The 21,167-nt window shown below is 43.5% G+C and overlaps 1 protein-coding gene across 3 annotated transcripts in view; it reads left to right on the plus strand.

Moving 5' to 3' along the window:
* The window catches only part of LOC308389044 (uncharacterized protein), a 52,623-nt gene that overhangs the window by 15,051 nt on the left and 16,405 nt on the right, over positions 1–21,167 (plus strand). For 2 of the 3 annotated variants that reach the window (XM_080870168.1, XM_080870169.1), the window contains exons 2-4: positions 8,973–9,105; positions 17,295–18,550; positions 19,914–20,932. In XM_080870168.1, the coding sequence (XP_080726294.1) occupies positions 8,973–9,105; positions 17,295–18,550; positions 19,914–20,932 (2,408 nt within the window). Of the gene's footprint in view, positions 1–8,972; positions 9,106–15,283; positions 15,467–17,294; positions 18,551–19,913; positions 20,933–21,167 lie in introns of those variants that run through there. The other variant, XM_080870170.1, reaches the window with a different exon arrangement.

Here is a 21,167-nt window from a genome sequence, read left to right on the forward strand (position 1 = left end):
TCTGTGTCGTTTCTGGGATGCTTAGAAGTCAAATTGCACAGCTGGAAATAGTTTATTTTGATGCACATGCTGTCTTTTTGCAAATTTGCATTATAATATTTATTTTCCTTTTTTTCCTGCAGTATATAAAAATTGGTGTATTTAAAAAATAAAACTATTAAGGCACTCAAAATAAATTTCCTGTGGTGGGAAACTATTTTGTGCAACTTTTTTGTATTTACAGTTTTGAGGGATAAGCCTCTTAAATTTCTCTAACTAGAAATATATGTTAAAAAAACAAAAACGATTTTCAATTTTTTTGTAGTTTAACTATTTGGGCTATAATGGTTGTATTGATGTATATCAACTTGAAATGCTCCCAAAAATGGCACTATAGCATGTAAAAATATAAGCTCTGGCAGACTTGGTTCTATGGTAGGTCTTAAAAGGGTTAAACATGTTAAACCTGCAGCTGAATGCAGAGCTACAGATCGCTGCCTTTTCCCTTGGAGGAGCATCTGTGGTTAAAAGTAAGAGCTCAAGCTTGTTTATTTTGTGTAAGCACTGACACAAAACCAGTTTTGTAAAGGATACTGGACGGGTCCTCCATGTCTCTGTTCAATCGCTGTTTTGATTAGACTACATCACCACGCCTGTGTGCAACAAAACAACATTTTCTGGTATGCTGCAGATGATAATGGTTTAATGCAAACTGTGAAGAGGTGGAGGTGTGATAGACAGAAGAAGTCAGAATGAATTGTTCTCATCAAAGGGAGATGTGAGGCCATTGTTCTCCGACCATAAATATTTTCCTGTTGCAGTCAGCATGTTGGCGTTTTCACAGCTTTAGAGCTGGATGGCCAGAAACTGTGAAACGATAACTCAGTTAAAACTCAGTCAGTGAAAGTGTGATATCCTTGGAAGCAGGAAATGCACCTGAGCAGGTTCTTATGATTGTGCATGATGATGCTGTCGAGGCCATTGAAGGAAAAGACTGTGTTAATATCATTTTCCATGTTTCACAGCTCGCTGAGCTCAGCAGCCTGTTTAAGAGTGTATGCTACTATTCCTCACCTCGATACAGCATCTCTGGATCAGTCTAGTGAAGCTTATGAGACTAGTGGCATTTCTAAATATATTTATATACTGCAGTGCTCCTCGACTCAATCACAAAGTAATCTAGTATCCACAAGTTCAGTCATGTAGGAATTGCTAGCAGCTAATTCGGCGTGCAGTTATTGTTGATGGAACATCATCATCATTTATTTATTTATTTATATAGCACTTTAAAAACACACCTGGTAGACCAAAGTGCTGTACAATACTAATATGCACATAGTAATAAAACCAGACATAGCAATAAAGTTAAAAAACAATAAAAAAAATGTCAGTTACCCACAGAGTTAAAAGCCAGGGAATAAAAATAGGTTTTTAATAAAGACTTAAAAACTGGCACTGATGTGGCCTGTCTAATATGGAGAGGAAGGTTATTCCAAAGCATCGGCGCGGCAACAGAGAACGCTCGGTCTCCTCTAAGTTTCAGCCGTGACTTTGAACATGAACAGATTCAAGCTAAAAACATGCGACTGAACTTTCTGCCTCTACAGCAACACTTTTTGTTTACATCCTCCAAAATCTTCAGATTCTAGGAATCAGCACATTCCAGGTGGAAGTGCCCGTCGGACTGTAAATAAATCCAAATTACTGGATTTTGTGTGCATATTGTTGCAAAGTGCGCTGCTACATGACAAAACCAGCTCAGATTGTTACAAAGTCATCTGATAAGCTGGAAACACGCCTGCTGCTAAAGTTCCAGCTTCAGTAATAACTGGATTACAGAAGAACAACAACAGCTGCGACTGGTAAATCTGGAAATGCATCTTCACCATCAACACAACCTGCTTCTGTATGTGAACCAGCATCAGCTTCACACTCCTTTGTTCAAGGTGTTGATAATGTTATAATGGCTCGATAAACCAGGAGGATTATTGGTGTAAATGTAATATTGTGTGGAGGATGTTTAGGTTTGTAATGTGGGATGGAGTGGAAGCTTTGCTTTTATTTTCAGCGTGTGACTGTTTGTGTACCTGCAGCCACTATTGTTGTTAACATGAGCGATTAGCCTCTGAGATTGGATTAGTCGAATACTGAAAACATTCATTGTTTGTGTGATTCTGGAGGATGGATTATTTTAAGGAGGCTGAATGATGCCGTGTGTGTTTTTGTCTCTTTCTGTCACAGCTTGTGTGTGCTGTGTGTTGAAAGGCTCTCAGGTTGGCTGAGTGCAACTCCAGCACAAACACAACATTGTTGCCCTGTTTTGTGTTGTGTGAAACTGGAGTAAATATGACCGTCCTCCGTCCTGTGACACATGTGCTGTTGGACTTGTGTGACCCCGTTCATGAACACAAAAGCTTAAGTGAAGCGTGCTCCCGTGCAGCACGCCCCAGGACTGTAAAAGAAGCTGTTTCCAGCACATTTGAGATCATTTTGTACTACTGCACAAAATCTTGGTCATGTTTGATTGAGAGGGCAGGATACATTAACAGGTACACAGCTACGCCTGTTTAACTACTTGTTTGCACAAATATCTAATCAGCCAGTCACATGCACAGAGGCATGAAGGCATGGTGAAGATGACCTTTGACCTATTCGGTGAGCAGCAGTTCTGAGGAAAACCTTCCTGTTGACGTCAGCAGTCAGATGAGAATGGGCAGACTGCTTTGAGCTGATAGGAAGGCAACAGGAACAGATAACCACTCGTTAACCACTCGCACAACACATCAAACATTATGGGCTGCAGCAGCAGACGACTGCACTGGGTACCACTGAGGGTATAACAAACCCAGACTGGGCGATGGAAGGTCTGAAAAATGTTGTGTGATGAGTTTCTGTCTGCAGAAACGTTTGAATGGTAAAGTTTATATAAATGATGTGATGGATCCATCCTGCCTTGTTTCAACAGTTCAGGTTGCTGAAGGTTGTGCAATGATGTGGAGGATGATGGCTCAGTTTAATCTCTGCAGCCTACCTGAGTGTTGTTGCTGACCATGTCCATCCCTTTATAACCACAGTGTACCATCTGCTGATGGCTGCTTCCAGCAGGATAATGCTCACTGTCCCAAAGCTCACATCATCTCAAACTGGTTTCTTATCTCTGAGCCTTTGGGATGTGGGGGAACAGGAGATTCTCACCACGCAGCTGTCAAATCAGCTGCAGCTGTGTGATGATGTCATGTCAACATGGACCAAAATCTCAGAGGAATGTTTCCAGCACTTTGTTGAATCTGTGCCATGAAGAAATTGGGCAGATCTGAAGGCAAAAAGGGCTTTAACTGATACTAGAGGTGTACCTAATAAAGTGTCCGTAGCAACTGCAAACATGAGATGAGGCTGCCCTTCCCCAAAACAGTTCCAGCTGGAACCTCCCTTTCTCTTATCGCTCTGCTGCAGCGTTACGAAAGCTCAGACACAGAATAAATTCTGACTGTGAAAAAGGTGAAATCTGCCTTTCATGCATGTCGAAGCTTCAGTAACTCTGAGTACATAACACAAGCATGTGCATGCACAAACTCCCACCAAACTAGCAGAGTAAAATGAATCCACAGCAGAGATTAATATCTGTAATGTTAAGAAATACTGATCAAACCAGCAGCAGCTACTGAATAAACTAAACAAGGGATGGACAGGATTCAGCGGCTGACTCAGCCTCTGTTTGCTGTACGAGGGCTTTAATGAGTCACCGGGAGCTGCTGATGGAAGATGGACAAAAAGTGAAAGAATACAGGCCACAGTGGAGACGAGAGCTGGGCTGGAGCCTTTCTCCAGGGTGAAGTTGCCCAATAGAAACTTTGAGCTGAATACTCAGCTAAAGTGTGGCGAATGAGCCGCCCTCTGCTGTGCTTCTGTTTGCTCAGAATAATTCATGTTAAAAGCTGATAGACGAACCCAAAGTGCTGTATAGAAATACAAACAGGCGCTTTGCTCTGAGAACCCAAACCAGCTGTTGTTTGTGAAATTGGCTGAGCGTTTAGGGAGTGCCTGGAACGACCGCTGCAGGCTGAATGTTTGCCAGACACGGGGCGGGTCTGCAGCAGCCAGTAAGCTGCAGCCGCTCTGCTTCCACTGCTGCCGTGGCGTGCAGGCAAAACCAGGCCAAGTGTTTGTGAACGCTTTCGAGCGTTTTAAAGTGCAGACATGTTCCATGTTTGGGAAAACGAATCCTGTTTTCACCCGTGCATCTCCGTCCTGCACAGGAATAAAATACAGAGAACACTTCCTCTTCGGAAGAAAAACTGTCAGTACGGCGAGAACACGCTGCTAATAATGCTGACATGTTGACTTTGGAAAGGAAGGAGGAAACACATAATAATAAAAGCGTCTACGGACGTCTTTCTGTTTCTCCCCTTTCCATAGAAGGAACTCAGAAAAAGATGAAACTTTATCACACCGCCGAAGAGTTCAGAAAGCCACAACTTCTGACTTGCTCTGTCATAAAACTAGCTTAAAAATGCAGTGCAGCATATATTTTTTTTATGTGGTAAATGCAGCTTATTGTCAGTGTGACGAAAAGCATAACCTAAAAAGGAAAATTATTAAATATTTTATAATGATATACTAATTTTTAATGAGTAAACAAAGAAAATGTAACTATTTTTAGATAAATATCATGGCTTGTGTTAAAATACAGCTGTTTTAAAGAGGTGCAGACATGAAACATACATCAGTATCAAAGTTTTGGTGAATAATTGCAACACGACTAAATTAACTCAATTAAACAAAAAAATAATTAAAAAATGTATTATATATGATTAACAAAGTCTATCAAAACATCCTTTAAAAAATCATATCCAAAGCATCCGTGCGTTGAGGAGACGTCAACTAAAGCTGAACTAGGTCCGTGCAGTACTTCCATGTAATACCAGATTGTACCAGGAGATGGTGCTGTGGGCCAATCTAACTTTTATTTAACAAGCAAAAAGAAGAGCTTTTATTTAAAATGATGAAAAGCAGAGCCTCTCAAGAAAAAGATGAAGTTAAAAGTAAATATCAGGAGTTAAACAGCAGCAGTCTGAAAACATCTCAGACATGTACTGGAGAAACGCTGCCCCCTGCTGGTGACAGTTTCAGTTGAAATTTGCAGAGGTTGACTACAAAAAGCGTCTTTCACAGCATCAGAGTCTGTGCGCATGTAAAATTTAACCTGAAGTTTATAGAACAAGAATAGATCATTCTTGATAAGTAATTAAACTTTAAAAATAATCATTTAAAATAAGCATGTTTGCATTTCCTGTGCTGATGAAAGTCAATAATTATACTCCTCTTAAAAAACCCTCCTCGTGGGTCCGGGGGGGGGGGAGCACTGGTTTGAAGAATGAAGCCTTTCTACACCCGCTCGACCTCCACCCGCCTGCTGTTTAATTTCTGCTGTTAATAAAATCTGTGAATTCTAACCCTGACACACTGACATCTGTTGCCTTGGTGTATTAAAATCATAACAGCACACATTGTTTTTTAACATCAGTAACAGTAGATCTTTGTCTGCTGCAACAAAGAGAAGATTCACACAAGTCGGGGCTGGTTTGTGCCGATCGCTGACAGTGTGGGAGACGCATTTCACCCTCAAGTCATCCTTAACAGCATCAGAGGTTACACTCACTTTTTTTAAAGTAAGGATGCACATCTCACAGTTTCCCCTCTGTGTGAGGGTTCTTTGTTCTCTGACATCTGTTCACAGATTTTTCCAGCTGTGTGGAAATACAGGCAGGAGGTGGTGTTGGACTCGCAGCAGGCTGCAGAATGTGCAGGACACACAAAGCTGTCTCTGAACTCAGTCATGTGACCTGTTTTTGTTTATGGAGTCATTTTGGTTTAATTCGACTGAAGTTCAGCAGAAACAGGAGCACATCTGCAGAGCGAGCTTCCACGCTGTAGAAAACGAAGATCCTTTACATGGACGAATCAAACTGTCTCAATACATAAATATGTTTGAGGAACATGCAAAGTGTTGTTAGCAAAGCTGTCATGCAGCCGCTGCATGACAGCTTTGCTCATCATATGAATCTATTTATGGAGAGGACAAATATTTGACCTGCTTCTGTTTTCCCCCTGAAGGTTTCCTTCTCTGACAGAGTGCAGAGACTGTGAACATCCCTCCTGTTCTGGTGAAACCACCTCCAAGTATGTACATGTCGCATCACTGCAGGGCACATCTATCTGCTGCCGCAGTGACGACATGACAGCCAGTGAGTGAAATCCCACCGCTCCACGTTCTAAATCAGCTCTCGTGCTGGAGGCGAGCACAGAGGGGCTGCAGAGATGCTGCTTCCTCTCTCCGTCCACATGTGCCGGCACGATCACACTCGAGGATTCGGTTCCCAAAAGGCTGATTGGAGGCGGCACGTCGATGCTTGTCTGTTGATGAGATGTTGAGACATTTCAGGAAAAATGAGGAAACCCCAGACAGGCTGAGGCGAGACTGTTCAAAGGAATCTCAGTAAGGCTGTGAAGTCTTACCTGGACATTTTACTCAGAAGACGTTTTGCCTTGTTTGTTATTCTCGTCAGCCATCTTTGTAACAGCTCTTATTTTTAATAGTGATGCACCGATCGACCGGCCAGGGACCGGAATCAGACGATTTCCAGTGTTCTCGGCCCGACCGGTGACCGGCCAGTCAGTCTCACACGTGTCCAATCACAAAATAACAAGTCGGTGACCTTTCAGTGAAACTTTATAAAAATGAAAATATTTCCTGGCAGAAGAACGTGCTGATTGGTTTGGACAGTTTGTGGTGAAATAAAGTTTTTGCAGGTTTTTCAATGATTCATCCGTTTCCCCCCCAACTACCTTAAACCTTTCTAAGGTTTATCAATAGAAAGCTCCTCACAACAGGAGTTTGGATCAGAGTGAACAGATTGTCTTCATCAGACACATGTAACATCACCTGGCGCTTATCAAGGAGCGCTATCAGCCTGTTTTATCAGGTTTCACACCACAAAGAAATAAACATGGATCAGAGTGTGAAGCACAGACGAGTCCCACCTGCACAGCTACACGATTCATTTTAACTTTATTTACAAAGACAGGAGTCTGTACATGACGACGAGGTCACGATACAGTCAGAGGTAACTGCACAATCTGACCGACAGACAACAAACTGAGTCACGTTACCTGATGTGAGTTCCTGCAGCAAGCAACAGTCAAACTCTGCCTCCTTGTGGGTTAAGAAGGTATTACAGCCACTCGTGTCCTGCTGTTTGTGTTTGAAACCTCGCAGTGTAGCAACTTTATGAACAGTTGTTGTCATTCGTTATTGTACTGCTCATTTCCAGCTCCATGTTTTTACACTTGGACTCAACCAGAGCAGCTTTGCATGAGTCACAGTTCAAAATAATCCTTCTTTATCTTATACTGGGCTTTGGTATTGCCCCTTAGTACATCCTCTGTCTGAAACAAGCTCCTCCCACTTTAAGCCAGCTGTCTTCTAGAAGTTTATTTCATCACTTAGCAGCCATCTTGGTAACACCTTTGGGCAGCTAAAGCACAGAGTGTCAAACTCAGTTTGATTCAGTGAAGAAATGAACAGATTAATTTAAAAAGCAGTTGTGAGCTCAGGACAGCTGCAGGTACAGAAAGATTGTTGTGGTCAGATGATGTCGACCAGACGTTCTTTCACTGATCTAGAGCTGAACTTAAGTGTTAGACGAGACTTTGGGAGTCACATGAAGGAGCAGCTGAAGGCTCATCCCGTTCCTCCTCACACAAAGGAGCACATACCATCCTCCATCAGCATGATCCTGCTGATGGAGGAGGTCCTTTCCAGGTCCCCCCCGTATGATGAGCTGTCTCCTGGCATCTCCTCCTCACTCTGCAGACTGTGCTCAGAGACACAGCAAACCTCATGATGACACCCATGGATGTCCTCGCCTGTTCCACCTGAGAGGCTGCAGGTAGCGTCTCATGCTGTCAGCAGCAAAAAGCAAAGCTAGAGAAAACTCAGCAGGGATAAAGAGAGCGCACACAATGGTTTCTGCCTCACTGTCCAGTTAGGAACAGTTTAACTGCCTTTGTGTTGCACTCTGATGATGGAGTCAAACTCTAAATGAAGACGAGCACAACACATGGAGGCCTGCTGACGTCCTGCACGACTGCAGCAGCGTTCAGTCTGTAAACGCTGCATGAAACCGCTCCTCCTTGAAGTACTTGCATCTCCTCATGCCTCACACGTGCTCTACAATCCTCTGCGGCGCTCTAATTGCTCGGTCTGAGCGGCGTGCATGCAGGGAGCGAGCGTTCCTCGTCAGGTGTCATTTTTCTGGCTCGCCTGTTCGTTTGTTTAACCTCTAAAACAATCAGAGGTGTGAGAAGAAAACCAACACAGCAGCTTTGACGTGAAGCAGCACGTGTGTTTGCATGGGTGTGTGTGCGCGTGCATGGGTGTGTGTTTGCACTTGAGGACATTAAATAACATGCATACATGCTGGTCTGGTATGGTGCTTTATCTGTAGTGTGTTAGCAGGAGAGCTGTCATTATAATGACAGATGTAGTCATCGTGAGGTTTTAAGCAGAACTTTGACTTTTAGACGGGAAATTAATTTTAATCCTTCATGTTTTTAAAGTCCATCATTTTTCAGAGTAATTGGAAATCTTACATGTGATAATGGGAAAGAGAGAAAGTGCAGCTGCTGTGCACAGCTGTTCATGTTTCTGTGGTGTTGTGTGTTTCAGGTGGAGGACAGCAGGACGTGATGGTGTTTCTATCACTGCGGCATGTTTGTGTTTACTTCAGCTAACTGCTGAGTTTGGGGTTCAGATTGGAGGATTTGAGGATGTGCTTTGCTTAGTGGTTCATCTCCTGGGACGTTGTTGTGTTTTTCTGTTGTGAAGTGTGTGTTTTAATGAACACAGACACACGCACAAGCACAATGAGAGCAGAAACAAAGGTCGGTGACATAACATCCTCTCCCCTCTGTTTCCTGCCTCTGTGCACCAGGAGCCTCGACCCCGACCAGATGAGCGTTTCCACAGAGTTCAGCTACCAGACCGAGTCTGACTGGACGTCCGTGATCAGCCTCGACATGAACGCGGCGCCGGGACGCCCGATGTCACCCTCCAAACACTCCAAGGTGGGTCTGAGTTAATCATCAGAGATCACAGATGCATACCTACGTGTGCATAACGTCAGAGCAGCTTATATTCCACCCTGAGAGGAGAAGCAGATCAATATTAAACAAATATACAAAATGAATTTATCTTCACGTCTTTATTGAACTCTGTGAGTGCAGAAACTCTTAGCTGCTGACAATCACTCGGATTCTGGGTGATATTGATCGATCAGCTGTCGGCTCATAGGTCAGGGGTTTGTTCTTGTTGCTTCCTTTGGATCATCAGTTATTCCTCTCTGTGTAGTTTGAGCTCAGAGATGCTTCAGAGCTGGAATGAAGGTTTTAGTGTTTAGTTTTTTTGTCTCATCAGTTAGAACATGTGGAACATCCTGGTGATCGATGGAAAATCTGGGAGTCAGATCATTAGGACCTCTGCCGTCTCTCACAGGAGAGTGATCTTCTACACTTTCACTCCAGATGTTGTCAAATCTGCTTTTTTTTTTTTTTTTTTTTCAGATTTTTATTTTTAGCCGTTTTGAGATTTTCTGGTTTGTTTCTCGGGCGCCTCGTCCATGAGGTCCAGATGAAAGCAGAGAAGAGATTATGTGTCGTGGTTTCAGCTTCAGCTCTGTTTGCATTACTTTACTGGTCCAGTTATTTAGTTTTTGATTTCTTGAGGCCTGGTTCTTAGTTTTTATTGTTTGTCCATAACTGTGATTTAGATGAAAATTAGTGGCTAAATCTGACATATTTACACACTGAATTTAAGTCTATTCATAGTCCTTTTTAAATAAACAGAAACATGAAGATGGTTCAGAGTTTATGTGACTCGATCAGCTGATTGATCACATTGTTTCATGAGCCATCATGTTTGCTGCCAGCTGACCGTGTCATCGTATTCAAACACGAGCAGATGTCTTTATAAATCGTCACTGTTGGTTTAATAAACGGCAGCACTGACGGCTCTGCGAGGGCATTTCCTCCAAATCTACCTGTGCAGCACTTCTTTGTTAGACACTGTTTTATTTAAAAATCTGCAAGACGTCAGAAAGTTTGAGACTTTAGAAACATAAAAACGGCAAGTTCAGACGCGCGAAGTGGAAGAAATGGATCAGAAGTGCATCCGGAGCAGATTAGCTGCATTAGCCGTGTTAGGCGGTCAGATTTCCTATGATTTTATCTTCATTGAAGCAGCAAACGGCGCTCGGCTGGATTTGACTGACTAACGAGTTCAACCTGCTGACATTGTTCACTTGGTAAAAACACAGCTCCAGTTTCCTGCAGAACATTTGCTGAGTCAGCAGCTGTGATAGTGGGAAAAGGAAGTGAGGTCGTTATTCAGAGCATCAAGGCGGCACTGCGTGGAAACACTGTGCATCCAAACATTCAATTCAATTCAATTCAATTTTATTTATATAGCGCCAAATCACAACATAAGTCGCCTCAAGGCGCTTCATAGATACAGAGAAAAACCCAACAATCATATGACCCCCTATGAGCAAGCACTTTGGCAATAGTGGGAAGGAAAAACTCCCTTTTAACAGGAAGAAACCTCCGGCAGAACCAGGCTCAGGGAGGGGCGGGGCCATCTGCTGCGACCGGTTGGGGTGAGAGAAGGAAGACAGGATAAAGACATGCTGTGGAAGAGAGACAGAGGTTAATAACAGATATGATTCAATGCAGAGAGGTCTGTTAATACATAGTGAGTGAGAAAGGTGACTGGAAAGGAAAAACTCAATGCATCATGGGAATCCCCGGCAGCCTACGTCTATTGCAGCATAACTAAGGGAGGATTCAGGGTCACCTGGTCCAGCCCTAACTATATGCTTTAGCAAAAAGGAAAGTTTGAAGCCTAATCTTAAAAGTAGAGATAGTGTCTGTCTCCTAAATCCAAACTGGAAGCTGGTTCTACAGAAGAGGGGCCTGAAAACTGAAGGCTCTGCCTCCCATTCTACTTTTAAATACTCTAGGAACAACAAGTAGGCCTGCAGAGCGAGAGCGAAGTGCTCTAATAGGGTGATATGGTACTACAAGGTCATTAAGATAAGATGGGGCCTGATTATTTAAGACCTTGTATGTGAGGAGCAGGATTTTGAATTCAATTCTGGATTTAACAGGAAGCCAATGAAGGGAAGCCAAAACAGGAGAAATATGCTCTCTCTTTCTAGTCCCTGTCAGTACTCTTGCTGCAGCATTTTGGATTAGCTGAAGGCTTTTCAGTGAGTTTTTTGGACATCCTGATAATAATGAATTACAGTCGTCCAGCCTGGAAGTAATAAATGCATGAACTAGTTTTTCAGCGTCACTCTGAGACAGGATATTTCTAATTTTAGAGATGTTGCGCAAATGGAAGAACGCAGTCTTACATATTTGTTTAATATGTGCGTTGAAGGACATGTCCTGGTCAAAAATGACTCCAAGGTTCCTCACCGCGTTACTGGAGGCCAAGGTAATGCCATCCAGGGTAAGAATCTGGTTAGATACCATATTCCTAGGCTTTTCAGGGCCGAGTACAATAACCTCAGTTTGATCTGAATTAAGAAGCAGAAAGTTAGCAGCCATCCAGGTCTTTATGTCTTTAAGACATTCCTGCAGTTTAACTAATTGGTGTGTGTTATCTGGCTTCATGGACAGATAGAGCTGGGTGTCATCTGCATAGCAGTGAAAATGTATGCTATGTCTTCTAATGATGCTGCCTAAGGGAAGCATGTATAATGTAAACAGAATTGGTCCTAGCACTGAACCCTGTGGAACTCCATAATTAACCTCAGTGTGTGAAGAGGACTCTCCATTTACATGCACAAACTGGAGTCTATTAGATAGATATGATACAAACCACTGCAGTGCAGTACCTGTAATACCTACAGCATGTTCTAATCGCTCTAATAGGATATTATGGTCGACAGTATCGAACGTTGATGGTTTGGAGGAAGTAATTATTGAAGTTAACTCAGAAAGATCAATTAGAGAAAAAGAGTCTAACTTAACATCGATGGTACTAAGAGTAGCTGTAGATAATATTACATCTGTGGGATGATTATTGGTCATTTTTTTCTCTAATGATAAAAATTTTATTTGTGAAGAAGTTCATGAAGTCATTACTAGTTAACGTTAAAGGGATTGTTGGCTCAAAAGAGCTCTGACTTTTTGTCAGCCTGGCTACAGTGCTGAAGAGAAACCTGGGGTTGTTCTTATTTTCTTCAATCAGTGATGAATAGTAAGATGTTCTGGCTTTGCGGAGGGCTTTCTTATAAAGCAGCAAACTATTTCTCCAGGCTAAATGATGATCCTCTAAATTTGTGACACGCCATTTCCTCTCCAGATTACGAGTCATCTGCTTTAGGGTACGTGTTTGAGAATTATACCATGGAGTCAGGTACTTCTGATTAGAGACCTTAGTTTTCACAGGAGCTACAGTATCCAGAGTCGTACGTAGTGAGGAGGTGAAATTATTAACAAGATGATCGACCTCTGTTGGAGTAGTGTTCAGATAGCTGCTCTGCTCTGTGTTGGTACAGGGCATTGAAGATGATAACAGTGGGTGGATTATATTCTTAAACTTAGTTACAGCGCTTTCAGAAAGACATCTACTGTGATAAAGTCTACTCTCCACCGCTGTGTAATCAATTATTGTAAATGTAAATGTTATCAGGAAATGATCAGACAGGAGAGGGTTTTCAGGAAACACTGTTAAATGTTCAGTTTCTATGCCATATCTTAAAACAAGGTCTAGAGTGTGATTAAAGTGGTGGGTGGGTTCTTTTACATTTTGAGAGAAACCAATTGAGTCTAATAACAGATTAAATGCCATGTTGAGGCTGTCATTTTTAGCATCTACATGGATGTTAAAATCACCCACAATAATTATTTTATCTGAGCTGAGAACTAAATCAGATAAAAAGTCTGAGAAATCAGACAGAAACTCTGTGTAAGGCCCAGGTGGACGATAGATGAACATCACGACAAAGATGGACGCTGTGGTCTCAGAGGACGAGGAGTCTCTCAACTTCTCAGAGATGTTGATTTAGGACTGAACCGAAAGCTTGCAGCTCATCAGAGATACACAACCAAGAAAGTTCACAAAACTGGATCAACAAAGCCTCCGAGTCTGAGATGATCTCGATACCACGATGGTTATTAACGTTCTCTGTTACGCCGGGCTTGCAGATTCAGGATCTATGCACGCTTGTGGGTCACGTGACCTTTGTCCTGCACAAAATGCTGCTTTACTCCAATCAGAGACATATGCAGATGGTGATGATGAAAAGATGATGATTAAAAGTCACAAAAACGTTTAAAGAACAGAGAAGATCAAACGGTAAAATAAAACACTGAGAGATGAATGTTGCAGAAAATCATTAATCTGCTGATTTCGTGCTCGCAGCAGTAAAATAAGCATTTACATTCAAGCGGATGAATTTATGTCTGAGCGCGCTCAGTGCTGCTGTTTATTGGTGACAGGTGAAGCTTACAGCTGTGAGACTGGATCCATGTAAAGCAACAGTCACTGCTGTTCGTTTCAGGTAAAACAAACAGTGACTGAGCTGCTGTGTGTTCTGTGTTTCCAGCATAATAACATTTAGACTTCTGCACAGGTTGTTTACGGCCTAACATCACACACACACACACACACACACACACACACACACACACACCAGATGATCTATATCAAACTTCAAACATGCTGTAAATAAAAGAATCTGTGGAAGTCCAATTTTAAAATCCTGATCATAGCCTGCTCCCGACTTAGTGATGTGTTCAGTATCAGTTACCATGGTGATTAAGTCAGGTAGCAACTCTGAGTTTAACCTTGACGCCATTAATCTGACCTGGTGTTACACCCTCTGATCTCTGCGCTCAGTAAACTGATGACTTCATGTTCTCAGCTGCTTTCAAGTCGTATAGAGTCAAACAGGAAGTGACAAAAACACAGTTGGATATGTGTTCATTACTGTGGAAGACCAAAAATGCTAAAATCATCAAATAAATGCAGATATTACTCAGCTCTGATTGTGACTTATTAGGTGTTGTTGCGTTTAATGACACATTCGTTCATTTGGGACTTTGTTCCTCCATAGATCATTTTCCTGATGTCAGTCCGGACAAATATTTTATTACAGACTTAAAGAATATGAAGAATGTTGTTTGTGGACATAGTTTTTAAAAACAGTTACTGTAACAATGTGCTTCTCCTTTAAAATGACATGCATATAATCCTGTTGGATCCTATTGGCCCGGAGCTACTTCCCATAAACAGAAACCTGCCAAACCCGTCCTCCTGTGCTATTTGTGTCTGTGGGAGGACCAAAACCTATGGGGGACATAAAATGCCAAAATTACTAACAATAAAAGCCCTCAGTAAATAAATGACGTTGGGTTAAATGCATAAGATTCATATAAAATAAATGCCTTCATTAATATACAGTATAATGTATATTTATAAGGCTTTTCATATGTAGTGTGTGAAACGATTGCAGTTCATTTCTAACTATAAGAAGCTTTAATTAACTCGTGTGTAAAAGCTGAAGCTCAGGCGTCCTGCGCTCTTTCATTTTGATCTCCGTTATCTTTCCCGCGTGTTTTTATTACAGTCTAAGAGATAAGGACGTGGGGCATAATTCACACTGATATGGAGCTCAGTCCCCACCTATCTGACATTTGTCCCTGCTTTGGGTAAACAGAAGGGCAGCGGTTGGTGGACTAATACATGGCGGGCAAAGGTGGAAGGAGAGTAATCCCTCCGGGTTTCGACACACTCTGGATTTCAGGCCCTTAAAGTAGGTAAAGTAGCCGCACTTCCACTTTGTTTTCCGTGGTTTGTTTCTGTTTGGATATGAACTGGAAAAACTGAGCCTGAGCCGGCCTCAGCTGCTGTTTGCTCAGTGAAAATATGGAAATGCTGGAAAGCAGAGTGAGGGTGTTGAAATGGGTTTGTCTCCCAGAGAAATGCTCCTCCGTCACAGCCGTGTGGTTCCTCTACACGACACTGAGACCTAAATGATCTGTTCGTGAAGCCGGCAGCAGATAACAGGCGTCCCATTCACACGCACGCTTTAGAATGAGGAAGGGTGTGCTGCTCTGCGCCAGCCTCGTCCACACCCTCTCATTTTTTACTGGATTGAGAATTCCAGCTGGCTTTCACAATATTGTTTTTTTTCACACACTGTCTGTGATGTAGGAGGCAAAGCCCACGTCTCAGAGCCGTGACACGCTCAGGTAGAGGCAGTCAGTTCTGCCCGAGGAGGAGGAAGCTTTAAGCGTTTGAATTCTTCTACAAGGTGTGATTAGTCGTCGGTTCTCGGCGCAGTTTTGTGTGATTTTGGGGACTAACTTTGACACAGAACTTGGATTTCTGCAGTTTGGACTCCAGGAAGTCAGGATGGTGCGTAGCTGCTGTGGCTCCTGCTTCTTGTTCTAACATGTGCTCTTTGTTTTTTGTGACAACTGCCAGCTTTAGTTTTGCAGTGCGTGCATTATGAGCATCCGGGCTTCAAACTGGACTGTGGACGTCTCTGCTGTTCTTCCACCTGCTCCGATATTCCATGTTTGTTTTCCGGGTTTGTTCTGAGCCGTTTGAATCTGTGAGCTGTGGGAATGAAAGTGTTTGTGTCTTAGTTAGTCATTCAGTTTTACTGCTGCGTGTCATTCACTGTCTGCGTTTAGTTCAGCTTTTCACTCTTTACACAAAAAATGGTGAAAAATATTTCATAATAAGAGAGAATAAAGATTTTAAGAGAGGGTTTGCTTTAACAATGCTTCTGCTTTTGTTTGACCTTCCCGTATTTCCCAACTTTTGGTATAAGCAAAGTAAATAAGCTCAAAATAGAACAAATATCCAAAGTAAAGGAACTCAGGTGGTTAAAATGTAACAAAATGCTGCTTTAAACATGAGTATGAGTGAAAAATGAAAGTGAGGTAACGATAAGCTGTTATAAGAGCTTGTGTTCACAGTGTGGCCGTGCTGACTGTACAGCTTACCTCACATTACACAGAGAGCTGCTCCTGTTCAGAGTCACTCAGCCAGTCCATCCATGTGTTTGTGAGTAAATGAAGCTGATAAGATCAACCAAATCTGAAAAGTTTCTACATTTTGGGCAAACCTTCAAAGCTCATGTGGGATAACTGGCTGCTTAAAACCAGTTAGTTTATGAAAGATCTGTTTTTACCTGCGTCTGTGTATCAGGATCATATTCTGTCCAAATTATAAAACATGTTTTCAGCTGAAATTGAAAGAACTCTTATTGATTGCAGTCGCACCTTTTAAAGGAAGGTAAATTCCAACGATTTGCATTTCTGACTGAGGAAGAATATTTATCTAGAAAATCTTTCAGGTATTCTCGTCTGTGACTCAAAGGCATGTCGATGAAGGCACCTGCCAGTTTTCATTTCTACAGAAAAGCCGGCTCGTCTCGTCTCAGCTCGACTGAGAGATGAATCCGAGTCTGATTTTCACTTATTAAAGCATCAGGATGAAAGAATCGGCTGTTCGATTTTTATAAACACACCGTATGAACAAACACATCCATCAGTCTTCTCACAGGGAAAAAATACAGAAATACATTTAAAGTCTAATTGCATGTAATCATGTAGAGAAAGTCAAAAGCTCAGAGCGTAATTATCGGTTCAGTGCTTCTGCAGAAATATCAAACTCAGTCTGTTACTGTTAATCCTGCTGCGACAGTTGCTTTACATTTATTTCCAATGAATGGCTGCTGTTTGTTTTTGATGATGTTTCCCCGTCGCCGCCTCCTCTCTGGCTGCCATGTTGCAGTTCCTGCTGCTCAGCAGTGATTTGGATTAGTTGGAGCTTCTGACAAACACTCGCTCCTTCTCATCTTCTCAGTTTGCCTGACGAGGATCGACAAACATTTAAAGCTTCAGTTTTTACTTGGAGCCAAATAACCTGCAGACTCTTCTTTCTTGTTCTTGGCTCTGATTATATAACAGGATCTGTTTTCAGGGGATTTCCTTGAACTTCAAAAATGATTCAAATGTATAAAAATAGATGAAAAGGAAAAATGAGGTGATGGTGGTGGGATAACTTTAGGCCCAGACTGTATTTGTGTTTCAAGGAGTCCAGGACAGGCAGAGCGCACGATGCAGCTCAACCTCAGAGGAAGTACACCAGGTTGTTTTTGTGCACATTTCATTCTTAATGCAGTCTTACATCTCAGTGTTCATCTTTCCTGCCTGTCCTCTTTTCTTTTTAGAGTTCGGAGGAGAAGAAATCAGTGTTCGGCCGTCTCACCAACTTCTTCAGCTCCAAGAGGAAGAAGAGCAGCAGCCGGAATCATTCGAGCACCTCCACCGACAGCTCCCCGGCATCCCCCTTGTCTCCACGTTCGGCCCAATCTGAGCCAGAAAATGGGTTAAATGCTGAGCACAGCGACACTGTGAGCCAGAGCTCCAGCCGGAGCGCCTCCAGCAGGGCCTCGCAGGTCACAGTAGAGGCGGACTTGCCGTTTGCAGACAGTAACAGCACCGGGAGAAGCAGCGTGAAGGAGCTGGATGCAATCATGACTTCCAGAGACCCTGCATCTGCCACCGAGCCAGATCCAGATCCCGGTTTGAAGTCAGAAGTGGGCTTCGCTGAATCCGTGGTGGAGGAAGTGAGCAAACGGCTGCAGGTGAATTTGGAACAAAAAGTACTGAAGAGACCAGAGAGCAGCAGTGAGGATGATATCATCAGCCCGACCACACTGACGTCACTTCAGATCCCACTTTCCAAGGCTGTGGAGTCCCCAAAGTCTCCTAACCTAACCTCCATAAGCTTAGCATCAAAGAAAGCATCGGTGAAGGTTGGAGAGAAGGGCCACAGCACGGCGCTGAGAGGAATAACTTTGTTCAAACAGGAGGGAAAGCCTCCAGACCGGAAGAGGGAAAACTCAGGAGGACCCAGGATGAGCACTCGAATATCCACCAGCAGCCTGTCGGGAGAAAGTGCAACCACGAGAGAGGAAAAACCCCGAGGCGAGTCTCCTGTCTTGTTCCACAAAGCCATATGGGTGGAGACACACCTGGGAGAGGAGGTGGTGGAGTGGAAGAAAGAAAGGGATGTAATGAAAAAGGAGGAGGGCTTTAGAGCAGACTCGCCTCCTCTTTTGGCCGTACCTGCCACAGTAATTCCAGAGGACGACTCAGAGAATGAGGGAGCACCAGAGAGCCCTCCCACCCCCTTAGAGACTCCTCCACTCAGTGGCAGCCTGCCACATTCACTCTCCTCCCTGTCACAGACTGTGGGGGAGGTCCAGACCCCCACGGAGCAGCCGGAGGGGCCGGACACAGACTCAACAAGGAGTTCTCCTCCGGTTCAGGAGCGACACCGGACGAGATCAAGCCGGGTCACACGCAGGACTGTGAGTCTGCCTTCGAAGAGCAAAACTATTGCCGAAGTGCAAACCGGCCCCGAGCCGAGTGTGGACGAAGGCTCAACTTCAAAGAGCTCAAACACAACAGAGGCGAAACCGTGAGTGTCTGTCTGTTTTCATTTTCCTCTGCTTTTACAGCCTCTTTGATCCAGAGAAACAGAGCTCAGCCTGCATGCAACCCGAGCTCCGAGTTCCCATGGTGCTTTGTGCCAGAGCTGAACAATGGGGCTAAAACCTGCAGGGAGGCGCTGAAATATTCATCCACCCAACATCCAGCCACTCAGAAAGACCTTCTTTAAGCTTCTGAAACTTTACTGGATTTATCAAATGTAGGTCAGCTGTTCTGTGTTAACCTTTGGTGTTCGTTCACTACCTCCAGTTAGTCATTACAACCAGCAGCTCTCATGTTTGACCTCAGGATGCCGTGGAAACGCTCAGCCTCGGGAGGAGTGCTTAAAGTTTCTACACACGGTTGATTCTGCAGGTGGTTTTACAGACGGCACAGTTCATCCAGGTTTATCGTCATCGTGCAGGAGAACAGTGGAAACTCTGCATGTGTGAAGCATTTTTATGGCATGATTAGAAAAGAGACACAAAATGTTTGAGCGATATTTGAACTTAATCAGGTCAGAAAACACTACAACATGTGACCTTTCACATGAAGACTCGCAGATGCAGTTTTTCCCTTTGGTCGTGTTGTGCAGGTGTAAACTGAGGAAAACATTTGGCATTTACAGCTGCTGCTCTGATGTTCGGCTGAAATCTCCCTGCTAAGCGTCTGATTTATAATTTTAAGGACAACACAGAGTTTTAAAAGTAGTTTTCTTATTTGCTGTCTTAAAAGTGGAAGCTCAGTCAGGCAGAGGCTCAGAAATTCCATCCATGTATTGGACAGTCAGGTGGATTTACCCACTCTGGGAGGGGAGAAGGGCTTGTGAGCTCAGCTCCAGGTCTTCCTTTGTCCTCGTCTTGTGTTGCTGTAATTTTGGCTGTTTTTCTTTTCTCTGCTTCATGGCTGCTTTGTTCTTTCTCATGTCTGTTGCGTCAGCAGCTCGTTGGATCTGTGGATTTAGAGCCAGTTGGCAGTAAACTCTTCTTTGGACTCGTGCTTCACTGTAATAGTGCTAGCATTAGCTATCTGAGGACCCTGAGGATTCAAGTTGTAACAGTGACTTCACTGGGGGGCTGTAATATCCAGGATATCTTTTCCTTCTCTGGATATTTAGCCATAAATTTATCTTAATGGCCTCCAAAGGCACAACTGATGGTCTAAATATGCTGCATTTAATTATTTTTCAAACTTTTTTTTTTTTTTATCATTTATGCAACAAAGTATTACAAAGCCAGAATCTATTTTGCTATAGCACTCGGTGGTTTTCACAGCGTAGGATCTATCTACTTGTGTGGATACATAAAGTGTGTCTACAGCTGTCATTAAATGTTTTCTGTGTTTTCTGACAGACCGCTGATCCTCCAAAACAACAACGATGCTGATTTTAAGGACACAACCCTCGATCGGCCCACACGAGAAGACGAGTCTTCACCCTCTGAGGCAATTACTTCGGAAGCCATAGTTAAAGGTAAAACAGACTTGGAGGCCTCAGACTTCGATGACACTTTTGCAGTGTCAGACATGTACAAAAAGAAGCCAGCAGCTGCAGAACCAGCGGCGAGAGGCCAAGCAGCCGACCAGGCTGCAGCCCAGAAACGAGGAGCTATAGGAGCAGCAGAAAGCCGGCATACCACGGCGAGTGGAACAAAGATCCCGACCTCTGCAGCTGGAAACAAGGCCAAGAATGTCCCAACAAAGGCAAAGGGCTCCACAGAGGGCACAAAAGTGGAAACTTTGTTGCCAGCATTAAAAGACCAAACCTGCGCTCCCTCGGGTGCTGCGGGTTCAAAGTCTAAAATCCCCAAAAGATCAACATCAGACGCAGACGTGAAATCGCCAGTGACACCAGATAAGACATCGGCGCCGGACACCTCAGGGCCCAAACTACAAAAACAACCTAGGACCAAAGAGACTCTGAAATCTCCAACAACTGCAGCCAGACCTGGAAGGAAACCAAGCTTTGAGGAAACCAAAGGAGGAAAATCGGTGTCGGGGAACATTTCTCCCACAAAAACTAGGACCGGAACAAAACTCAGTAAGGACAAATCAGATGAGGACTTTGAGTCTGTGAACTTGCTAAATGACGTGGAAAATGAGGAGAGAAGCGGTAAAAGTGGACACCCACCACACGGGGAAAGTCCGGACGTCAAAAAAACACAGCAGCAGAACGATGTGGAGAGCCGGCTGCCCGTTTCATCTCCGACGAGAAAGAAGGTTGATATAACCCATAGAAGGGTTTCATCGGGTCAGATGGACTCAGACAGACCTAAAACAGTCCAGAAGACAAGTCGAGAGCAGAAAGATGCAACAGCTGACGAGAGTCCTGGGAGTGAGACGCCGCCACCGCTACCCGAAAGTCCAAAGAAAGGTAAGAAAGCTCGAATACAGCATGTCGAACCAGGCGACATGAGGGGGGGGTGAAGGAGGACATATGAAACCCAGGGGCAACTAAAATGAACAAGCGGGGTTTCATACAGAGATCTTGATGAAAATACAGGCTGTTTTTCATCTGTTGGATCTGGACAAACATCTGGTTTGCAGATGTTTCTGCAGAAAAACCAAATATTTAGGTTATTATTATTATCTGAAAAACAGTTGCCTAA

This window comes from Rhamphochromis sp. 'chilingali', assembly GCF_963969265.1.
Source record: "Rhamphochromis sp. 'chilingali' genome assembly, chromosome: 21".
NCBI classification, from domain to species: domain Eukaryota; kingdom Metazoa; phylum Chordata; class Actinopteri; order Cichliformes; family Cichlidae; genus Rhamphochromis; species Rhamphochromis sp. 'chilingali'.